The 23,060-nt window shown below is 38.1% G+C and overlaps 1 protein-coding gene across 1 annotated transcript in view; it reads right to left on the reverse strand.

Moving 5' to 3' along the window:
• Positions 1-10,649: 10,649 nt before the first annotated feature.
• Positions 10,650-23,060, reverse strand: part of PUM3 (pumilio RNA binding family member 3) — a 38,124-nt gene continuing 25,713 nt past the window's right edge. Inside the window, exons 13-18 of the mRNA XM_036739205.1 lie at positions 21,176-21,256; positions 19,737-19,879; positions 17,932-18,154; positions 16,410-16,497; positions 15,175-15,265; positions 10,650-10,936 (exon numbers count right to left, since the gene is read on the reverse strand). Of these exons, the coding sequence (XP_036595100.1) occupies positions 10,807-10,936; positions 15,175-15,265; positions 16,410-16,497; positions 17,932-18,154; positions 19,737-19,879; positions 21,176-21,256 (756 nt within the window). The 3' untranslated portion in view covers positions 10,650-10,806. The remainder of the gene's footprint in view (positions 10,937-15,174; positions 15,266-16,409; positions 16,498-17,931; positions 18,155-19,736; positions 19,880-21,175; positions 21,257-23,060) is intronic.

A 23,060-nucleotide genomic window follows, 5' to 3' on the forward strand; every position in this document is an offset into this window, starting at 1 on the left:
AGAAAGCTGTTATGGCTGTTAACGGCCTTTGTGACTGTTAGAGCTGAGGTAATGAAAGTCGACCTCTGATAGGTGAACAGACTGTGACACCTGTACTGTGAGTTTGTCTTTGGGAAGACCCAGGAGGGGGTCTGAGAGGTTTTGGGATGGCGAGTTTCCATGTTGTGTCATTATGTATGGAATGCTTTACTGCTGTGATGGATTGGGTAGATGGCTTATGGGATCTGGTTCTCTGGTGTCTGAATAAATGGTTTACTTCTTCTACCTTCTCTGTGGAGGGTCTCGTATACTTTGCGATACAGAATCACACAGGCATTTTGACAGTTATCATCTACCTTGTTATTATTGCCTTACTGTACACCTGCCTTGCATTGTAGGTGATTAATATCTTAACACTTAATGCTAATTTCCTTATTAAGATGTTTTCACTGTAAAAATAATAGTATTTAAGATCTAAGCTTCCAAGCTTATTATGTAAGGACAAAAATTTTTACCATGGTAAATATGTCTAGAACCCATGTAACTCTAGGCAATTTCAGTCTTTTATAGGTTTTTGTGCAGAAAGCCCTTTGCAAAAAAGCACCATGTAAGCATGTTACTATCACCATTGTTATCCCTGGGGCACACAATTAAGTATAGATTTGTACTTTATACCATTTATAGTGGGTTAAGAGAAGCTCTACTAGAATGAGTTAATATTAAAATTTTTTTTTATTTTACCAGAACACAAATACAGAATAAAGAAACAAAAATATATCATAAACTTAAATATTGAAACTTAAATACAAAGACAGAAAAACAGCATGTCATGTGCATAGCAGAACATAGGAGAGGATTCAAAATATGTAACAAATTTTCATTTCAAGAAAGCCTGTATGATAAATAATACACCTTATGTTGAGAAATGTTCATCTTTTCTTTCTTGTGTTTTCTTTTGTTCTCTGCTGCGCCCTTTTTAACTTTGTTCTTTTTCCCCCTCCCCCTACCCCCCCAGATGGCTACAATATGGTTTAGATCTGTTTCACGATATATACATACACATACATATACTTATACATATATATATGCGTAGATAGACATATACTCTCCCAAACATACTCTGCTCCTGATCTTTGATTTTATGTTTGTACATATCTTTCTTCCTATCCCTCCTGCCTCCTCTACTTTACTGCTACCTGCTACATCACCCTCCTGTTACTTGTCTAGCCCCCACCTCCACCAATCCCCCCTGCTCTCCTATTACTTGCCTTTCCCCCTCCAAAGATCCCTTCCCTATCCTCCCATTCCCATTAATCTAGACACCCTTTACCTATTCCCCCATTCTCCCCTCTAAAAATCCCTCCCTTGTCCTAATCTCTCTCATCTTCTCTCCCCTCACTATACCCCTACCATTTTATTTTTTCTAAATTTAGAAGACTTTTATACTCTTCTAAATATATATAGTTCCCTCTTAAACTCATTCCTGATGAAAGTAGGTTACCAGAACTATCAGCCCTCCTCCCCCATTTAAATCCTCCCTATCCTTTCTTCCTCTTGCGCCTCTTTTGTATAAAAGTTATTCTTTTTAGCTGTTTCTAAATGGTTTTACTTCTTAAATTCATATCATAGTCAGGTTTATCCCCCTCTTTCTTATGAGCTCGACAATTATTAATAAGAATCTTAGACATACATTTTACATTTTGTGAATTTTACATTTTATGAATCCCTTATGGTCAGTTTTTGGCATGTACCTTATGTTTCTCTTGGTTCTTGTATGTCAAATCTTCTACTAAGGTGAGGATTTTTATTTAACAAAGTCTTGAAAGTCTGAGGGTCTGTCAAATGTCCATTTTTTTTTCATTCAAGATAATAACTTAAATTTGAAGGGTATGATATTTTCGGCTAGAGCCCTGGGTCTCTTGCTCTTCAATATATTGTGTTCCAAGACCTGTGGTCCTTTAATGTCTCTGCTGCTAGGTCTTGTATAATTCTAATTGTAGCACCATCATATTTAAATTGTTTTACTCTTGATGCTTTTAATATTTTATCCTTGAGCTGGGGATTTCAGGATTTGACTATGATATTCCTATGAGTTTTCCTCATAGGATCTCTTTTAAGTGGTGTTCGATGGATTTTTTCAATTTCTACTTCCCTGCCTTGTTCTAATGCTTCAGGACAATTTTCTTTAATTATTTCTTGTATTATTGTATTAAGATTCTTTTTTTGATCACAACTTTCAGTTGCTCCGATTATATATTCTCTTCTTGATCTATTCTCCAAATCTGTTGTTTTTCTTATGTTTCAATTTCTTCTTTTTTTCTATCATTCATGTTTTAATTATTTCTTGATCTCTTATAATTTCACTGGCTTCACTTTGCCCAATTCTAATTTTCAAGGCGTCGTTTTCCACTTTGAGATTCTGGATCTCCTTTTCTAATTGGTTGACTTTTCTTTCATAACCTTTTTTTTTTTTTTTAAGTTTTTCCTCCATTGCTGTCATTTGACTTTTAAAGTTTTAAGATCTTCTATAAATTCTTTTTGGACAAGTGACCATTTGACATTGCTCTTGGGGGTTTCTTTACTTCAATATCCTCCTCTGAAGGTGAACCCCAGTCATCTCCATTCCCATAATAGGTTTCTATGGTTGGATTCTTTCTCCTGTGCCTGTACATTTTTTTTTTTGTGGTAATAACTTGATTTTTGTAATCACCTCTAGCCCTGGGATATGGGAAATGGTGCCTCTTGTCCCAGATCTTTAGTTTTCCCCTCTAGCCTAGAACCAAAGCCAAATCTCCAACCTCCTGTAAGTGCCCACAGCCAGGGGCTTTCTGCCTCACTGCTTCTGCACTCACTGGGTGTGTGCTGGTTCCTTCTCACCCACTTTGCTCCTAGCAGCACAGCTGGGTCTGGCATTCCTTGTCAGCAGAGGTTCCCGAAATCTTCCTGGGCTCAAACGCATGACTCCCCTCACTATTCCGGGGTACAAAGTTCCAGTGGCTGGGGCAGAGGCAGCCTCTCAAACTAACCACAGGGCTTGCCACTAGTTGTTTAAGTGCCTTGCACCTTGTTGTTAAAACGGAATCTAGCCTGGAGGGGTTTACTCTTTGCAGGGACCAAACCTGGTCCTGGAATTTTTCTTCAGATCTTCTCAAACTGTCCCAGGAAGATCCTGGTTGTGCCCTTATTCTTCTTTGTCTCCACCCACACTTTGTTTGCCCTAAGGTGCTATTTTAACTGTTCTATGGGGGAAAATCTTGAGAGCTTGGAATTTTCTGACCTACTCTGCCATCTTCCCAGAATCCTCCATGAGTTGATATTTTAAAATGGGTCATGAACACATCCTTAAATGTGATCTATGAACACAAACCCTCCTTTCCAGCTAGGCTGGTCTTTACCACCCAGAGTGGTACATAATGGAAATATAGTCAGAGGACATGGGTTCAAATGCTGGCTCTGCCATATTCTCTCTTTGTGACCTAGGCCAAGTCACTTAGCCTTTATAGGATTCAGTTTCCTCATCTGCAAAGGAGGTAGGGTGGACTAGATGACCAAGGTCCCTTCCCATGATGTCATCTGAAGTGTCCACCCCTGCTCACACTATTCCTTTCACTAAGAATGAATATCTTCACCATCTCCTCCAAATCCAAAGTTCAGTTCAAGTTGATTTGCCTCCATGAAATCTTTGCTAACCATTCCAGCCCAATGTCTCTCCCTCCTCTGAAACCAGATGTAACACAGTTATTGAATAAACAATTAAGTGGAGGTGGAACCAAGATGATGGAGAAGAAGCTGTGACTTGCCTGAGTTCTCCCCCCAAACCCTCCAAACACCTTTCGATAATGCCAAAAACAATTCCTGGAGCTGCAGAACCCACAAAAGGGCAGGGTCTGAGCCAAAGACAACTTAGAAGGTTGGCATGAAAGGTCTGTCACCCCACGGTGAGAGTGGAGCACAGTGCAGCGCAGGTTGCACCAATGCAGACCAGAACCCAGCAAACCCAGGGGCAGGCCGTGAGAGCCACTGAATCTGCAGCAGCAGTGGCTGCTTCTAGAGTTCTCAGTCCACAGAAGGTAAGGGGATAGAACAACCTATCAGAAGTTTACAGTGGTCTCTTTGCAGGCAGTGGGGTCAGGACTCTGTTGCTTTGCCCATACTCAGATCTGGATCACAGTCCTGGGTAGCAGTCCTAGGGTAAGGAGGAGCACTAGTACACTAAAGCTTGTGGACCTCAGTGGAACAGGGACTCTTATCACAGTTCCAGGGCAGAAAAGGATGCTTGTGGTTGCTCAGAGACCAGAATATAGGCCAGGAGAGTAGTAAATACTTCTCCTTAGATCATACCACCTTGGAAGAACTGAAAGCTTACAGATCCCTAGAAATATCTCTGAAAACAGCTGCACAAAACCCCTGAAGCTTAGGACAGTGTGCCCTCCTGGAGGCTGAGACCTACTTTAATAAAGAGTTAAGAAATAGACTAGAAAAATGAGAACACAACAGAAAAAAATTTTGACCTTAGAAAGTTATTATGGTGACAAGAAGATCAAAACACATACTCAGAAGAAGATATTAAAGTCCTAGCTCCCACATCCAAAGCCTCCAAGAAAAATATGAATTGGGCTCAGGCCATGGAAAAGCTCAAAAAGGATTTTGAAAATCAAGAGATAGAAGAAAAATTGGGAAGGGAAATGAGTGATGCAAGAAAATCATGAAAAAAGAGTCAACAGCTTGGAATACACAAAAAAATACTGAAAATAACACCTTAAAAAACAGACTAGTCCAAATGGTAAGAGAACTATAAAAAACCAATGAGAAGAATACACTGAAAAGCAGAATTGACAAAATGGAAAAAGAGGTAAAAAAAATTCCTTAAAAAGTACAACTGGCCAAATGGAAAAGGTACAAAAGTTCACTGAAGATAATTCCTTAAAAATCTGAATTGAGCAAATGGAAGCTAATGACTTAATGAGAAATTAAGAACCAATAAAATAAACAAAACCAAAAGAATGAAAAAAAAAAGACAATGTGAAATGTTTCATTGGAAAAATAACTGACCTGGAAAATAAGACCCAGGAGATTTAATTTAAAATAATTTGATTACCTGAAAGCCATGATCAATAAAAGAGTCATCATCTTGGAAGAAATTAGCAAGGAAAACTACCCTGATAGGGTGAAATAGAAATTGAAGGAAGTTACCAATCACCTCCTGAAAGAAATTTCCAAAATTAAACTCCCAGAAATATTATAGCCAAACTCCAGAGCTCCCAGGTCAAGAAAATACTGCAAGCAGCCAGAAAAAACAATTCAAACATCATGGAGTCACAGTCAGGATAACACAAGATTTAGTGGTGTCTACATTAAAGGATAGGAGGGCTTGGAATATGATATTCCAGAGGGCAAAGGAGCTAGGATTACAACCAAGAAATCAACTCCCAGCAAAACTGGGTATAAACCTTCAGGGAAGAAAAACGGAAATTAAATGAAATAGAAGACTTTCAAGTATTCTTAAGCACCAGATCAGAATGGAAAATGATGATACTTGTAACTTATAACAACTTTCTCATTATTAGGGCAGTTGGAGTATATATAGGGGGCGCAGGTGTGAGCTGAATATGAAGGGCTGATAACTAAAAAAAATAAAATAAAGGGGTGAGAAAGGAATGTACTGGGAGAAAGGGAAAGGGAAAAGCAGAATAGGGGCACCTTATATAGTTAGCAATAGTCACTGTGAAAAAAATTTTGAATTAAGTTTCTCTGATAAAGGTCTCAATTCTCAAACATAGAACCAAGTCAAATTTATAAATATAAGAGCCATTTCCCAACTGATAAATGATCAAAAGATGAACAGTTGTCAGATGAAGTAATCAAAGTTATCTATAGCCATATGAAGAGATGCTCTAAATCATTATTGCCTGGATAAATACAAATTAAAACAATTCTGAGGTACTGCCTCATACCTATTAGGTTGGCTAATAGGACAGAAAAGGACAATGACAAATGTTGGAGGGGATGTGGGAAAAGTGAAAGATTAATGTGCTCTTGGTGGTGGAGTTGTTAACTGATTCAAATTCTGTAGAGCAATTTGGAACTATGCCTAAAGGGCTATAAAACCACAGACACCTTTTGACCTAGCAATACCACTACTAGGTCTGTATCCCAAAAGAGATAAAAAAACTAAAATGCAAAAAGATCTATATGTACAAAAATTTTTATAGCAGTTCTTTTCTGGTGGCAAGGAATTGGAAAATTGAGGGGATGCCCATCAATTGGGCATGGAATGGCTTAACAAACTGTGGTATGGGATTATGATGCAGTATTATTGTGCTATAAGATACAATGAAGCAGGATGCTCTCATAAAAACCTGGACTTACAGAAGTCAATACAAAGTGACGTACTACATACAAATTGTACAATCAGTTGTGAATGACTTGGCTATTCTCAGCAATACCATGATCCAAGACAACTCTGAAGGACTTATGATGAAAAATGCTATCCATCCCCAAAGAAAGAACTAATGGTGCCTGAATACAGATTTAAGCACACTTTTTAAACTTTATTTTTCTTGAGCTTTTTTTATGCTTTCATAATATGACTAACATGGAAATGTTTTGCACATATATGACCTCTTATCAAACTGCTCGTCTTCTCAATGTGGAGGTGTGAGGGAAGAGAGAAAATTCAGAACTCAAAAGTTTTAAAAACAAATGTTAAAAATAGTTTTTACATGTAATTGGGGAAAAATACTAAACAAACAAAAAAACAAGTGCCAACTAAATACAAGGCAATGTGCTTTCCAGTGCATCTATTAATACTTTGTGACATAAGAGTATTATATGAAGTAACGCTAGATTTAGAACTGGACAATCTGACCTTGGAACTTACAATCTTTGTAACTTTAGGTAAATCCCTTTACCTGCCTCCTCTGTAAGAGATGAAGATGAACAAGATTATCTCTGACATTAAAGCTCTCCATAACCTGATTTACCTTTTGAAACTTATTATGGATCTTTTCCTCTTGCACACTCTTTAGTCCAGTCACAATGGCCTTGCTGTTCCTCTTACAGGGCAGAACAACACCCATCACTGGTGTCCATTATGTCTGGAATGTGCTCCTAACTCACAGAATTCCTGGCTTCCTTTTCCTGATCTTTCCTGCCCCTTTCTACCAGCAATTCCAATACCAGGGTCTGTCCTGATCCCTGCCCCTTTCTACCAGCAATTCTTGCCTTTCCCTCTCTTAAGTACACTGTTTTTCCTTAGTATATATTTATACATATACAGATTCCTGGGAGTTAAGGACACAAGACTCCCCGCAAATATGAAAAACTGGGAATAACTCTAGTCCCCACCTTAAACCTTTTTTAAATAATTCTGATCATATTTAACACAGAAAACAAGTAAAATAACATCGTACTCACAAAAAAGTTGCAGTTTCTATGCATGAGAGAGAACCGTATCTTGCACACTATGCAGCATGGCCAGTATAGCTATAGCGATTGGTTCATGGATTTCCTTGTTACAAAAACTACATGATAACAAGATCAGTGCGGGAGAAAATTATGTGACTGAGTCTGGATGGTAGAGAGACAAAGAGGAGGAGGTATTCTGAAAGAGAGTGCCTAGCCCATAGGTTAGTGCACTGGAACTTTTAACAAAATTTAATGGTTTACAATAAATTTATTTATGTATACTTATGGTAATAAATGATAAAACATAGAGTATTTACTCATTTGACTAATTTTTTTTAGTTTTCTTTATATTTGTGCATTGCCTGCAATTTTCCACAGTATGCCACAAATCTCCAAAAATTCCCATTTAATTATCAATGGCCTCCAAATAACCAAAATTGTGACATGTGCAGCCTGTGAATGCTGAGGGATGACTGTACATCTTTTTTTTTTTTAATTTAATATATTTAGTTTTCAGCATTGATTTTTACAAGAGTTTGAATTACGAATTTTCTCCCCATTTCTAGCCGCCCCCCACTCCAAGATGGCATATATTCTGGTTGCCCTGTTCCCCAGGCAGCCCTCCCTTCTGTCACCCCACTTCCCTCCCATCCCCTTTTCCCTTCCTTTCTTGTAGGGCAAGATAAATTTCTATACCCCATTGCCTGTGTATCTCATTTTCTAGTTGCATGCAAAAACTTTTTTTTTGTTGTTTTTGAACAACTGTTTTTAAAACTTTGAGTTGCAAATTGCCTCCCCCCTACCCCTTCCCACCCACCCTCCCTAAAAAGTCAAGCAATTCATCAGGTCAAATCTGATGAGAGCAAGATTCACTCATTCCCCCTCACCTGCCTTCTCTTCCTACAGAACTGCTTTTTCTTGCCACTTTTATGTGAGATAATTTACCCCATTCTATCTCTCCCTTTCTCCCTCTCAATATATTCCTCTCTCATCCCTTAATTTGATTTTATTTTAGATATCATCCCTTCATCTTCAACTCACCCTTCAACTCACACACACACACATACACAGATATATGCTTATTCCCTTCAGCTACCCTAATACTCAGGTCTCATGAATCATACACACCATCTTTCCATGTAGGAATGTAAACAAAACAGTTCAACTTTAGTAAGTCCCTTATGATTTCTTTTTCTTGATTACCTTTTCATGCTTGATTCTTGTGTTTGAAAGTCAAATTTTCTATTCAGCTCTGGTCTTTTCACTGAGAAAGCTTGAAAGTCCTCTATTTTACTGAAAGTCCATATTTTGCCTTGGAGCATGATACTCAGTTTTGCTGGGTAGGTGATTCTTGGTTTTAATCCTAGCTCCATTGACCTCTGGAATATCATATTCCAAGTCCTTCAATCCCTTAACGCAGAAGCTGCTAGCTCTTGGATTATTCTGATTGTGTTTCCACAATACTCAAATTGTTTCTGGCTGCTTGCTGTATTTTCTCCTTGATCTGGGAGCTCTGGAATTTGGCGACAATATTCCTAGGAGATTTCTTTTTGGGATCTATTTGAGGAGGCGATTGGTGGATTCTTTCAATTTCTATTTTGCCCTGTGGCTCTAGAATATCAGGGCAATTCTCGATAATTTCTTGAAAGATGACATCTAGGCTCTTTTTTTGATCATGCCTTTCAGGTAGTCCAATAATTTTTAAATTATTTCTCCTGGATCTATTTTCCAGGTCAGTGGTTTTTTCAATGAGATATTTCACATTGTCTTCCACTTTTTCATTCCTATCTTGATTTCTCATCAAGTCACTAGCTTCCACTTGCTCCAATCTAATTTTTAAGGTAGTATTTTCTTCAGTGGTCTTTTGGACCTCCTTTTTCATTTGGCTAATTCTGCCTTTCAAGGCATTCTTCTCTTCATTGGCTTTTTGGAGCTTTTTGCCATTTGAGTTAGTCTATTTTTTAAGGTGTTGTTTTCTTCAGTGTATTTTTCAGTATTTTTTTGGGTCTCCTTTAGCAAGTCATTGACTTGTTTTTCATGATTTTCTCGCTTCCTTCTCATTTCTCTTCCCAATTTTTCCTCTACTTCGCTTTTCCAAATCCTTTTTGAGCTCTTCCATGGCCTGGGACCAGTTCCTGTTTTATTTGGAGGCTTTTGTTGTAGGCTCTTTGACTTTGTTGACTTCTTCTGGCTGTATGTTTTGGTCTTCTTTGTCACCAAAGAAAGATTCCAAAGTCTGAGACTGAATCTGGGTGCGTTTTCGCTGCCTGGCCATGTTCCCAGCCAACTTACTTGACTCTTGAGTTTTTTGTCAGGGTATGACTGCTTGTAAAGAGTACTCTGTTCCAAGCTTGGGGGGATGCACTGTTGATTTCAGAGCTACTACAGCCAGCTCTTCCACAACATCACTCCTCCTTCCCCAAGAACTCCCAACCCGGACTGGACTTAGATCTTCAGCAGGCTCTACACTCCTGCTCTCATCCCTCACTTAATTCTTCCCACCAAGTGGGCCTGGGGCCAGAAGCAACTGCAGCTATAGTTCTGTAGCTGCCCCACCTCCGCTGTCCCCGGGGCGGTGGCTGAACCCCAAACTCTATCACCCTGTCCCCAGCAGCTTTTCCCCCTAACCTTCTCTGTTGTCTTTGGTATTTGTGGGTTGAGAAGTCTGGTAACTGCTTCAGCTCACTGATTCAGGGCACTAGGGCACGCTCTGCCCGGCTCTTGGTCTGGTTGTTCTGTGTGGCCCACACTGGGCTCTGCTCCACTCCCAGCTCTGTGCGGGATAGACCTTACCCAGAGACCATCCAGGCTGTTCTGGGCTAGAGCCCTGCTTCCCTGTGCTCTTTTGTGGGTTCTGCAGTTCTAGAATTGGTTCGGAGCCATTTTTTTATAGGTTTTTGGAGGGACTTGGCGGGGAACTCACGCTAGTCCCTGCTTTCCAGCCGCCATCTTGGCTCCACCCCCCCCCCCGACCGTACATGTTTCTGAAAGGATTTCAGCTCATTAAGGGCAGGGACTTTGATTTCTGCCTTTGTATCTGCAGTGTCCAGCAGTGCTTTTTTGATTAAACACTAAATTGTACTTTTTGTTATCTTAGGCTACGAAGTCCTAGAGGATCATGCATTAAACTGCTTTGTACTCCCCATGAACTCTTATGAAGATGGTGGTAGATGCTTAGGATTTGCTGATATTAATGAAAATAAATATAATTTGAAATATCTGGTACAGAAAAAAGATAGCTAAAACTCTGAAAGAAGACAATTTATGTTAGAAACTATTTATTTTAGAAATAGACATTTCTACAAAAAACATTTATATATATATTATATAAAAGGCTCCCCCCAAAGACCAAACTAGATGGCATCCTTCACCTGAATCACCAGGAAAAGTGATTCATTCTCATTCTTTGTTATTTTCCACTTATGCTTTTAGTTTCTCAAGCAGAGCAGTCATGCCTTTGCTGTTTTCCTCTTTTTCCAATGTGGGGATGAGGCTTTTCAGTCCAGATTTAACTTTATTTACCACTTCTGGATCAGGGCTTTGGAGGAGACTGCATAAAGAAGGAAAAAAAAAAGCCAAAAGATAAGTAAATGAAATTTCAAAGGACCTCCTTTAAGGTCAAGTGACAAAATTCCTGGGTCGGATACCTAGAGATGTCACTTAATCTAATGCCCTAAATTTTACACATGAGAAAACTGAGGCCCAGAGATATTAAGAGACTTGCCCAACGTCACACATGTATTAAGTGGCAGAGACATTATACAAAGCAGTTTCCGTGATACCAGGGTCAGTACCTTTTCTACTGTACCATATAGGCTCCTTAAAGAAACCATTTGGTTTTTAAGATCTGTGGCTATACCAGCAGTACACTGCAAGACTGCTAAGAACTCAGCATTCCCCCCAAGCATTAAACTCTAAAATCACAAATAGCTATTTCTGTTTTTTGGGAAAAAAGTCTTCAAGCAAAGGCATTCTCAGGGTACTCTCCACATTTATACAGATTGCACATGTGTACTGCTGGATAATGATGTGAGATTTATTTTCACATATGCTGTCTTGTCTCCTTTACTCCATTTTTCAGCACAAAAGGAAAAGCCTTATTTCTCTTTGTTTTGCAATCCTGTGGTGCTCTGTGAAGTGTTGTACAAACTATAGATACAAAATCAATGGTAAATGAATATAAATCAATAAATACACATGAAGGGGAAGTAAGAAGCTAAGAACGGGAAGAAACTGGGAGGCACATCCTGAAGAGATGTTTTCACTGAGCTTTGACTAATAGAAAATGATTGCGTCTTGGCTAGTCTTTCTCTATCACTGTATTGCAATGTGTGGCTGCCACGAGTCACCTGCATCCTATGACTATTCCAATGCTTTTATTTTGCTGTAGGAAGTGGTTAAAGGGTACCTAATAAATGGAACATTGCCTTCTGGGATTTTAGTGTTCTTTTGATTTTTTTGGATGACCAAAAAAAGTGTTTAATTTTCCTAAATCTAGTGTATTTTTACTACATCTTGGAAAGTTAAGTGCAAGGGATAAATTGCCAAGTCTCAGTGTCTTTCCAAGTCTTTGGCCCTACTAAGAATTAAGATGTCATTATATCAATAAGGAAGAAAAAATGTTACTGTGTATCCTTCTATGTTGTATGGGAGATAGTCTATTTTTAGACTCTTTTAGGAGTCTAAAAATTTACCTGAGACGTAATAAAATCAATGTTAAACTGTGAATCAGGAAAACAAGAGGCAAACAGATGTATAGCTTACATGGCCAAAAGGCAGGTCACTGACCTCAAAATGAGCCATAGTACATTATTTATGCTAAGGGAACATAACTAATGTGGCAGACAGTGACATGAAGGGTTAGTTAAGAGTGGCTTAAATATATTCAAAAACTGGTGGGCAACTGTCAGAGGGAAAGACAAATGAGTAAAGGAGGTGAGGCTAATCCCAAAGGAAAAAAGAACAACATGAAAATGTAGCCATTAACTGTACTTAACATAGACCCTTATCCTTTGGGACTTCATAATCCAAAATAATCCATATTAGCATTTTTGCCACATCTCCTATATTAAATAGATTAGAAATCAGTTATCTTTATTTTCACATAGATTTGGAGATACATTGATACGCAAAAGTATAATTCATAGTCCAGCAATATAAGGCATAGTGAGAAGGCCCTCCCTGCTGTGTGGCAATCTTTTTATTCTTCAATGACTGCTCTATCTACCAAATATCATTCCAGTGATTTGGAGACTTGCCTTGCACCTAGCTTTGCTATGTATTACTCTGTGACCTTGGCCAAATCACTTTCCCTCTGTGTCTAAATTTCCTCTTTTGTAAGAGAAGAGAATTGGACTAGATGAATTCTAAATTTACTCACATTTCAAAATCCCACAATACAACTATTAATAATGGCTTTGAAATACTTAGATTTTAGCTTAGCATAAGTACTACAGATGGGGGAAAACTTATTTGACACAAAGATTTTTATATTTGCATAACTTTACTTATAAAGCTAATGGACAAAGAAGACAGATAAGAGAGACAAGGTGATAAGGTAATCCATTTTCCAGAAACACCATTATGAAGAATAATAAAAATAAAAATAATAGCTAGCATTTATGTATTCTTATAAGGTTTGCAAGGTGTTTCCAGGCATTATTTCATTTGAGCCCCATTCAAAACTATTCAAACTGCATAAAGGGTAGATTGAATGTAATCTTTAGCACAATGACTGTAGAATTTTGTTTGTAACTTGCCATTCAGTCCAAATCTGATGTTTTATTTCTAATGTTTTGGTTGAAGAGTTATAAAATTGTAAAAATTCTTTTATCTCTACATGCATTAAAGTTATATCCCATTATGGATTTGGTTCTGATAATATCAGTTTCAGGCTCCCATTTGCCAAACAATAATGTAAGCTTCTGGGGCATGCCCACTTATGGTACATGCTTAAAAACTAAAAATTAATTTGAATTTTGGCAAAATGTAAATATAAAGGCAAAAAGAACTGAAGAGTTATATACTGCACTACAAAATTAAAACGCAACCTCACATTATCCACAGTTTAGAATGGTATAATGGACAGAATATTAGATTTGGGTTCTGACACCAGAATGATTTAGTTCAGCAATATCACTTCTCTGAGATTCAATTTACTCATCTGTCAAATTAGGGGGTTGGAACAGATAATATTCTCTTCCAGCTTTAAACTTATATACTCAGATAATGGAGAATGAGTGCAATTCCTTGCAATTCTTTTTTTTTCTCCTGGTAATTCTTTATGACCGATTCTAACCAAGCTTATTTGTTTGAAATAAAATAAGAGGCAGTGTGGTATGGCAGAAAGAGAGATGGGCTTGGGTCAGGAAGACCTGAGTTTCAAGTCTTGTATCTGACACATACTGGCTGTGTGGCCCCAAGCAAAGCAGATGCTCATTTGAACTTCTAGGGGGGTTTCCTCACCAGAAGTATTCTCCATGAATGAAATGACAGGTCCCATGACAAATTAAAAAAAAATTAAAATAAACCGGGCTCTATTTTAACTTGTGTCTCATCTAAACAATATGGGACTTGACAAGGTTTCTTGCCATTCGGACTCCCTAAAAACACATTAGACTCTTCTCCAAATGACTGCAATTAAGAAATACTGATGGACAATCTTTTTTATTGGCGGGGGCAGGGAAGGAATTGGGGTTAAGTGACTTGCCCAGGATCACACAGCTACTAAGTGTCTAAGGCTGGATTCGAATTCAGGTCCTCCTGATTTCAGGGTCAGTGCTCTATCCACTGCACCACCTAGCTGTCTCCTTGATGTACAATCTTGATTAAAACTTATTTATATTCAGGGTCAAGAGGACAATATGTGTGCAGAAGGAAAAATACAAATAGAAAAAGATGAACAATCCAGGTGAAATCACTTAATAGAGTGCACATGGAGAGAGCTCAGAAAGCCTAGTCTACATGTGATATTTATTACAAAAGCCCAATAAAAACTTAACAAAGACAAAATTCAAACCTATTAGTTTTTACTTGTTTCACATAAATGTTCAACATAAAAGACTTGATTTGGTTTAAATAATCATGCAACCTATACATTACAAACTCAACTTTACTAATTCAACGTATAATATCTAAAAACACTGTGTCTTCATTTCAGCTATGATTTTCTAATTTTTAAAACGAAATGAATTGTTCATTGACATCCTTTAAAAAGGGGGCTTGGGGAGGGGAGGAGCAGAGGACTTGTTTGCTTTCTAAAGTGCAATGTCAGGGCAGCTAGGTGGCATAGTAAATAGAACATAGGCCCTGGAGTCAGGAGGACCTGAGTTCAAATCTGGCCTCAGACACTTGACATTTACTAGCTGTGTGACCTTGGGCAAGTCACTTAACCCCAATTGTCTTGCCTCCCCCCTCCAAAAAAAAAATCCAATGTAATGGAGCCTTCCTTGATTATTAAACTTAATAAACAAAAGCTTAAAACTATCACTAAAAAGTGTCTGTTTCTCTGTCTGCAAGCATGTGTGCATACTCTCTTCTGTTGTTAACATGAAAGAGAATTTGCCAACAAGAACAGAACCTCAGCTTTGGGGACCAAGGTGGATCCCAAGAAATAATACTGAGGGGCAGCTAGGTGGCGCAGTGAGTAGAGCACCAGCCTTGGAGTCAGGAGGACCTGAGTTCAAATATGACCTCAGACACTTCACACATGTACTAGCTGTGTGACCTTGGGCAAGTCACTTAACCCCAATTGCCCTGCCAAAAAAGAAAGAAAGAAATAATACTGACCAAGAAAGAATAATAGCACCTCGATTAACTCCTGCCCAGGTCTTCAATTTCTTGATACCAACATGCTCTACTAATGTTTTTGCAAAAGAACCTATAATGACAGATTTAAAATTAGTCAGTAAACTTTGCCGAAAGAAAAATCTATGAAAAATCTGCAATGCAGTGTTAGCAATAAAGTTCTTAGGCACTTTCAGTATGAAATGGTCCCTGGACACCCTTTCAAAATAATCATTACTTAATATTGTCAACTTTTTGTTCTATGTGCTTCAACTTTCAAGCGGTATTTAGGAGCAATTAACAACAGCCACAATGAAGTATACAGAACACTCAGAGATATGAGACAAGGCCATATAAGCATTTTTTGAGGTATCATTTAATGGTATGATACAGTATAAAGAACTACCAATCAAGTATTTATAAAGTGACTACTGTATAGCGGGCATTGTGTTAGGTCCTAAGGATACCTACACAAAGAATGAACAATTCCTACTCATAAACATCCTGTATGCTAATGGAAGAAAACAACAATTATATACTCTATGCAGAAGAGAGTGAAAAATTACAAATAAATAAAAAGTAGTTAATTAAATACAAGGTTGTTTGGGAGGGAGGGCACTAGCAGTTGGGTGAGGAGAATCAGTGAAGACGTCACGGTGTCTGAGCTGTCTTAAAAGAAAAGGGTATTTATGAGGCTGAGGTAAGGAAGAAGTGTATTCCAGGGATGGGAGGTAGAAATTGCAACGGCAGAGATATGAGATGGAAGGTTATATACAAGGAAAATAAAGGCCAATTTGCCTGGATCTCAAGAGTGAACAGGGAGAGTAATTCCTAATAAGAATAGAAAAGACAGATTGAAGTCAAATTGTAAAGGGCTTTAAAAGCTAAAGAGAGCTTATATTTTATCTTGGAGGGAGTTAGAAGCCACCACACTTGACTTAGGGGAGTCACATCATTAGATCAGCACTTGAAAAATTACGCTGGCACTGGCGTGTAGGACAGAAGGATATTGAACATAAGACGAATGAAGACAAAGTCTAACATGAAATCAACATAAATATGCCTCTAACTCATCTGATATACTGTACTGCTTTGGTACAGCTTCAGAATTTACTGCAGTAAACTTCAACTTAAAATTTAAAATGTGCTCATCCTAATAACATAAGGTAAGGTATGTCAGCTGGAAGTTGCTGAATTTCTACACAATCTCTAAGAAAAGCTCAATTTTCATAGCTTACCTTCTCTTCCATGTTCTTTCATTTTTTCATCTTGTTCTACTAACCATTTCAGAACTAGGTGTCCAGCTGGATGTTCCGCCATGTGCAGCTACGAAGAAACCAAAAAGTTATTAACTTAAGAAGCGGTTTCCATCCACGTGGCTCAGCACTACTTAGATAAGGCTAAGTAAACTGCAACAACGTATAATAGAATAAGGGCTGTGTATCTTTGTTTGGATATAACTAGACCTAATGATTTTCACACTACAAGCTCCCTGTGTACTTGAAGACAACATGACTACCCAAAGGTAGTTATGTACTTAAAAGCACACTAACACATGTGCTAAAAGTATGCTTGCTATTTTTGTAGGAACCATTTTACAAGAACATTTTAGAATTACATTGACAGTCTGTCTAATAAACATTTGTTAAGCACCTATTATATGCCAAACAACTCTGCTAAGTGCTAGGGACACAAAGAAAGATTTCAGGGAGCTCAGAAACTAATGGGGAAGACCACATACAAACAACTATGTACAATCAAGCTATATGCCAAATAAACTGGAAATAATCAAAAGAGGGATGGCACTATAATGGAGGATCAAGAATGGTTTCCTATAGAAGGTTGGTTTTTAGCTGGGACTTGAAGGTGGCCCGGGAAGCCAGCAGGAAGAGATTGGGAAGATCTCTCCCATCTATTAATAAGCCCATGGGGCTTGCTTGGGTCACATGAGTCTATGGTGGGAGGAGCTTGCTGAACAGGTGGAGCAGGAAGTTGGAGTGAGTCAGAGCTGGGAGAGAGACCGAGCAGCAGCCAGTATGAGAGCCAGGGAGTGATTTCGCTTGAGGGTGTTCATTTGTGGGAAGGCCCTAACAGAGGGAAGGCTTGGGGATGTCAGTGCCCCCTGTATTGATAATGTGTATAAATTTCTTTGTTGCTATGATGCATTTGGTTTTCTGGTGTTTGAATAAATGTTTTGGTTTCACCTTCAATGAAGAGAGTCTGTTATATTTTGCGATTCAGAACTACACCAGCATATTCATAGCAGCCGCAGCCTGTGGGTATCACATTGGCGCTACAACAGCAAAGAGGCTAGTGTAACTGAATCATAAAATATACATGGGAGGATGCAGGGAACAAGAAGACTGTAAGGGTTGGAGAAGGGTTCTGAACAAAAGAGAGGATTCTGTAAGACCCGCAGTTTAGGAAGATCACTTTGACAGCTGAGTCGTGGATGAATTGGAGTGGGGAGAGACTTGTGCCCAACTGTTGTGTAACTAATCTGCAGATTATTGCGATAGTCCATGTGCAAGGTCATGAGGGTTTGCACCTGGATGGTGGCAGTATCAGAGAGAAGAGGGCGTATGTGAGATGTTACAAATGAAGGTTGTGATATATTGTTGTCTGTTAAATTCTGCCTTGTGTGTTGCCTGTTCACAAAAGAATATGTTGTAACCTTAGTTTGTTTTATTATACTGATCTCAGCTGATTTGGGCTTTTAAAACCAAGTAAGCCTCTTCTGACTATTTTTTGATGTATTACCTCTCCATCCTTGCCACCAGGAATCATTTCTGGAGCAGCTAATTTGGCAATGGTATTCAGAGCAGGCTGAATATCTCCAATAGCAGATCCCAGGACGTTAACAACAAATACACACGTTGATTTGTCTGTCATTAATTTCTGAACATGCTCCTGCATATAGCTTAACAGGGCTGGGGAAATAGACTCCAAGAGCTCCTTACGGCGGATTATACTATCTTTCTTACTGTCAGAAAAGAGAGCAAAGGACAAATGATAGTATTATTGTTACAGGCACTTTGATTTAGGTAATGTACTCAAAAAGAACTCCAATGAAATTTATTGTTTCAGAGCTTACGATCCTGCTTGGATACAATAGGCTAGGTAAATTGAACCATTTTCAGAACCCTGAAACTTTATATGACCTTTGAAAGGAAAACAAAGGTTATGAATCTTCCTCTTATCAGTTCATCAAAGTCCAATTTTATACAATCAACACCCCCCTTTTACGTTCTTCTTCTGGGCTTTAAAAACAAAGAAACTTGGAAACAGGTTATGTACTTGTCTCTCTACCTACTGGAATATCTGACACACATTTCTTCAATTTATGCTGCCTTTAGTCTGGTTTCCTGACCCCTGTACATAATAGAGGGAGAAGATGGGCCTTAGAGGCTATCTTGTCCAGCCTCCTCCTTTTATAGATGAGAAACCAGAGGCTCAGAGAAGTTAAATGACTTGGACAATGTCACACAGGTAGGGACAAAGGCAGAATCTAAACCCAAGCCTCCTGACTCTAAATCCAATGCACAATGACCCTTGGGGGAGTGTGCATCTGGAAACAGAACCACACAAGGTAGCATCTGAGAAGATATAAAAGCCAGACGAAATGGCCAGGTAGGCAAATGTTTCCATTCATTCTTACATCATATTTCTCTCTCTAGATCAATAATCTGACTTAACAAAGCTGCCCTGGGCTTTTCTTGTTTGAATACTTCACCTCACCTTTCCAGAACTCAGTTTCCACAACTGTAAGTGAAGGAGTTGGACTAGATGGCCACTGAGGTCCCCTCTAATTCTCAACTCAAGGTGCTTGTGCATATTTATTTGTATTATAACTGAAGCATTTGGTAGGGGTAGGGAAATAAATTATTTCCAAAGGAAGTAAAGTGTAAAATTGTGAATTTTGGAACTCAGGGAAAGCAGCATAAAATTATATATTAAGGGAAATATATAATATATGCCAGGTTTTCTAGAATAATTTTGGTTTAGAAAAAGCATTTTCCTGACTCTCTAAGTATATGGCAAAAGCATAGTTCAAAACTGTTTACAAATTAAAAGATTCAACAAACATTTATTAAGCATCTACTAAGTACAAGATGCTGAGCTGCATGTTAAGACAGATACTGAGGAAGACTTACTTCAGTCTATATAAATTAAGGAAAACATATGAACTGAGCTAGGAAGAACGTCAACAGGTAGAGATAATGGGTAAAGGGGAACAGTCTAGGTTTTCTGAAAACATTAGGAATTCAAAGGAAAAAGACAAGCAAAATGAAAAGAATAAGGTACCTAAGAAAACTGAGCAAGAGACACATTTGCTCTAAAGACTGCTATACGGAACACACACCCATCTATGTTTATTTTTCCATCATAAAAGCATTAAGAATCCATTCAAGAGCTTAAAGATGAAGCTATACATGTATAGTTTCAGAGAAAATTGCTGTCCAGTTCAAGAAACAAACAATACATTTGGACAATACAGATAAAGAGGGAAAAATAATTTAGGCTAGTCTTTAGGCTCTAAAGAAAGAAAATGTTACCCAAATTACCTATGTGCATTTCCATCACCCTTCTTCAGAACTTCAATGATTTCAGGTACAAGATGTGCAGGATCTCTAGGGCTTAATAAATACAACAGAACTTTCCTTCCATATTTATTGTTCACTATATTTGGCAGGGAATTGATGATTTCCTATAAGAATGCATGAACGATCAAATCAAATTATAATCAATTTGTGTTCTCAATTTATAATTGGGCTTGTGATTTTAACAGTGAAGGAAAGTACATTTATTTCCTCATTAAATAGCTATGTCTCTTGGGTCTTTCTCCCCAAATCCTAAATAAATAGCTAAAACAAAGTCAGGATTCCCTAGGTATCTCCTATGTAAAGAACATTACAGATCAATTCACTTGTAGCTTACTGAACAACACAAAGGATCTTCTAAACTCAAGGAATAATCTTCACTCACCATGACCACTGTTTACTTAAGTTACATTTACTAAGGAGACTACATGCTGGGACTATTGAGGGGATATTGTTAATTTGTAGCTGCACTTAAATGTAAGAACGGGCAATAACTTTGGAGAATAACTTTTCTCAGAACTTGGTTACTGAGGTACATACAATAGGTCAAAAAATTCTTACCAAAACAGTGAGGCGATAAAAGTTTGTAAAATTAGGATGTTTGTCATGAAAACTAAGTCTGTTTATAATAGTAGGAAAACTAAAACTTAAAAGGTATGAAAAACTTGGTCATACTCCACTGAACACTCAATTACCAATGATAAAAAAATGACATTCCGACTTCCTCCTCATCCAAGATGAAAAATCTGTTTTCTAGTTAGTTAACAGTAATCGTCAAAAGCAAAGGAAATCTTTCTCTACATCTCACTCAAAAGTAAATTATACGATGTCTTCAAGGATAGAAAGAAAATCCTCTAATATTCAATGTTTTCAAAAGCATTTTTTCTTCACTTAGAAGACAAAAGTTTGCTTTTAAAAAAATTTCATTTACTCACTCCTATATAGCATAAAAGAATCGACTGTACTCTTATTTTTCCCACCACATTCGGTAAACATTGTTGATAAAATAAAGCTTATTTAAATACAAAAAAAGATCCAGTTTCATGTATAATCTTTCTCTGTTCTGCATATGAATATGCTTTTATTTGGTGTTTGTTAAATTCAGAATTTAAAACTACGTATATGAATCTGTAGCCAAATAATATTCAAATGTTGACAAGCTGGTTTTTTTTAAAGTAAGAAGGAAGGAAAGGCTAGCAGCAGTGATGCCAAAGATGGGGAAAAGAGTCATTAAAAATATTTTTCAATTATATACATGAAAAGAAAGATAAACTACATGGAAGAGAAAGCTGTGATTTCCTATATAAATCTCTCTTGTGTCCTCAGCATATGGAAACGTGCATTTTTAGGGGGTATGTGAATTTAGAATATAAACCTAAAAAATTTATAAAGCTATTACTCACCGACATAACTATTTGTTTCATAAGCTTAGTATCATCAACACAATCAAATGCTGCCAGCAAAACTAAATGAGAATATTCACCCTGTAAAAATGTAAAATTAATAAAGGTTAAAAATGCATTTTCCCTCTTATTCCATTGATTAGTATATTTTATAAAAGTCATTAGTGATGACAACCTATGCCATTTATTTTACATGCACCAAATAGTTAAGATGGATCAAATGAATGACCAAGCCTGAATAATCACTTTTTGCAGGCAATGTTAATAGGACCACAGACTTATAGCTAGACCCTAGAAGTCATCTAATCCAGCTACTCCTTCAACTGGCAGATGGGAACCAAGGAAGTGAATTGCTGAAGGTCATGTAAGCAGAAAGTGGCAGAGCATGGATTTAAACTGAAGTCTTCTGACTCCCAATTCTGTGCATTTTCCCATTGTATCATTCTGTTAAACACTTTCCATTTACTATACTATTAGGACTGTTCCAAAAGTGACACTGTCATCTGCTAACTAACAAACAGTTCCCTGAATTATGCATGAAGTGTGACTCTTAAGAAATGAGAGTGAAAATTTGTCTCCTTGAAAGCAGGCACCATGATATGGCAGAGATTTGTCTATGCTCTCTCCAAAATTGTTCTGAACAACTTTAAATAATGCTTCAAAACAAATTCTGAAGTGGCAGAAACCACAAAAGGATGGATTGAAACAACTTTGCAGTTGACTCTCTTATCATAATTCTCTTGCATCACTATTCCTTTTCCCAACTATTCTTCTACCTCTCTTATATGATTTTTAAACTCCTTTTTGTGCTCTTCCATGCGTTCTTTCTGGGCTTGAGACCACTTCCCATTTTTCTTTGGAGTTTTGTATATACATATTTTGAAATCGTTGTCCTCTTCTGAGTCTGTGTCTTGATCTTGCCTGTCACCATAATAACTTTATGGTCAGATTCTTCTTCTGTTGTTTTGGCTCATCTTTTTCAGTCTTTTTCCTTTCTTTTAAATTTGAGCTCTGTTCCCAGGGGGGAAAGGGCATTGTCTCAGGCTTCTTGTGCCAGGGGCTGCAGGTCTTGACTGTTTACCTAGTGTTGAATTGATGCCCTGAAGCCCATAGGAGACCCTCATGTCTGGTGTTGTGCTGAGGGGGTGGGGTGGTGGTTGGCTGGTGCTACTGGAGGCTGTAGGGGCATCTAGTAGCTTACCTGGTGCTGATCTGGGGTCGTGGTGCTGGTGTCTGGTCACTGGAGGCTACCTGTTTGCTCAGCATTATGCTGAAGCATGTGGAAGTTCTTGGAGCTGGAGTCTGCCTATTCCCCGGCTATGCTGAGGTACGTGGGTCACAGGAGGGAGAGCAGGGGAAGGACTGGTGTTAGTGTTTGCCTGCCCCACCACACAGGGGCTTAATATTTCCCACTAGTTTGCTGAGGCAGGGCTTGCTGGGATGCTTCCTGTCTTGGATCTTTCGTGCTCATCTTCCAAGTTTCTTGGGCTAAAAGATTGTTTTACCAAATCTTTTTGCTAGTTCTGCTGTTCCAGGATTTGTTTTGGGGTGCTATTTTATGGTTGTTTGGAGGTGAATTTAAGAGTTATAGCGACTTACTGCTTACTCCACTATCTTGGCTCCCAGAGTCTAATCCAAAATTTCTCACTATGTTACTTGGATGGTCTTCGTGAACCGCTATGCTAAAAACTCAAGTCTCCTTCAATCTGGTGATGAGCCTCTGAAGGTAGTTATGCTGGTTCTCAAAGGACAGACAGTCTATCAACACAAATCTTCCATACTGTAATAGATGCCTTGTACTCTTTGATACAGAATCTTCCTTCATTCTTTTGAAAACTTTGACTCATATCTAGAACCTCTCTTTGCCAGTGATCCTATTTCTGCT

The sequence above is a fragment of the Trichosurus vulpecula genome, chromosome 9 (assembly GCF_011100635.1).
Source record: "Trichosurus vulpecula isolate mTriVul1 chromosome 9, mTriVul1.pri, whole genome shotgun sequence".
NCBI classification, from domain to species: domain Eukaryota; kingdom Metazoa; phylum Chordata; class Mammalia; order Diprotodontia; family Phalangeridae; genus Trichosurus; species Trichosurus vulpecula.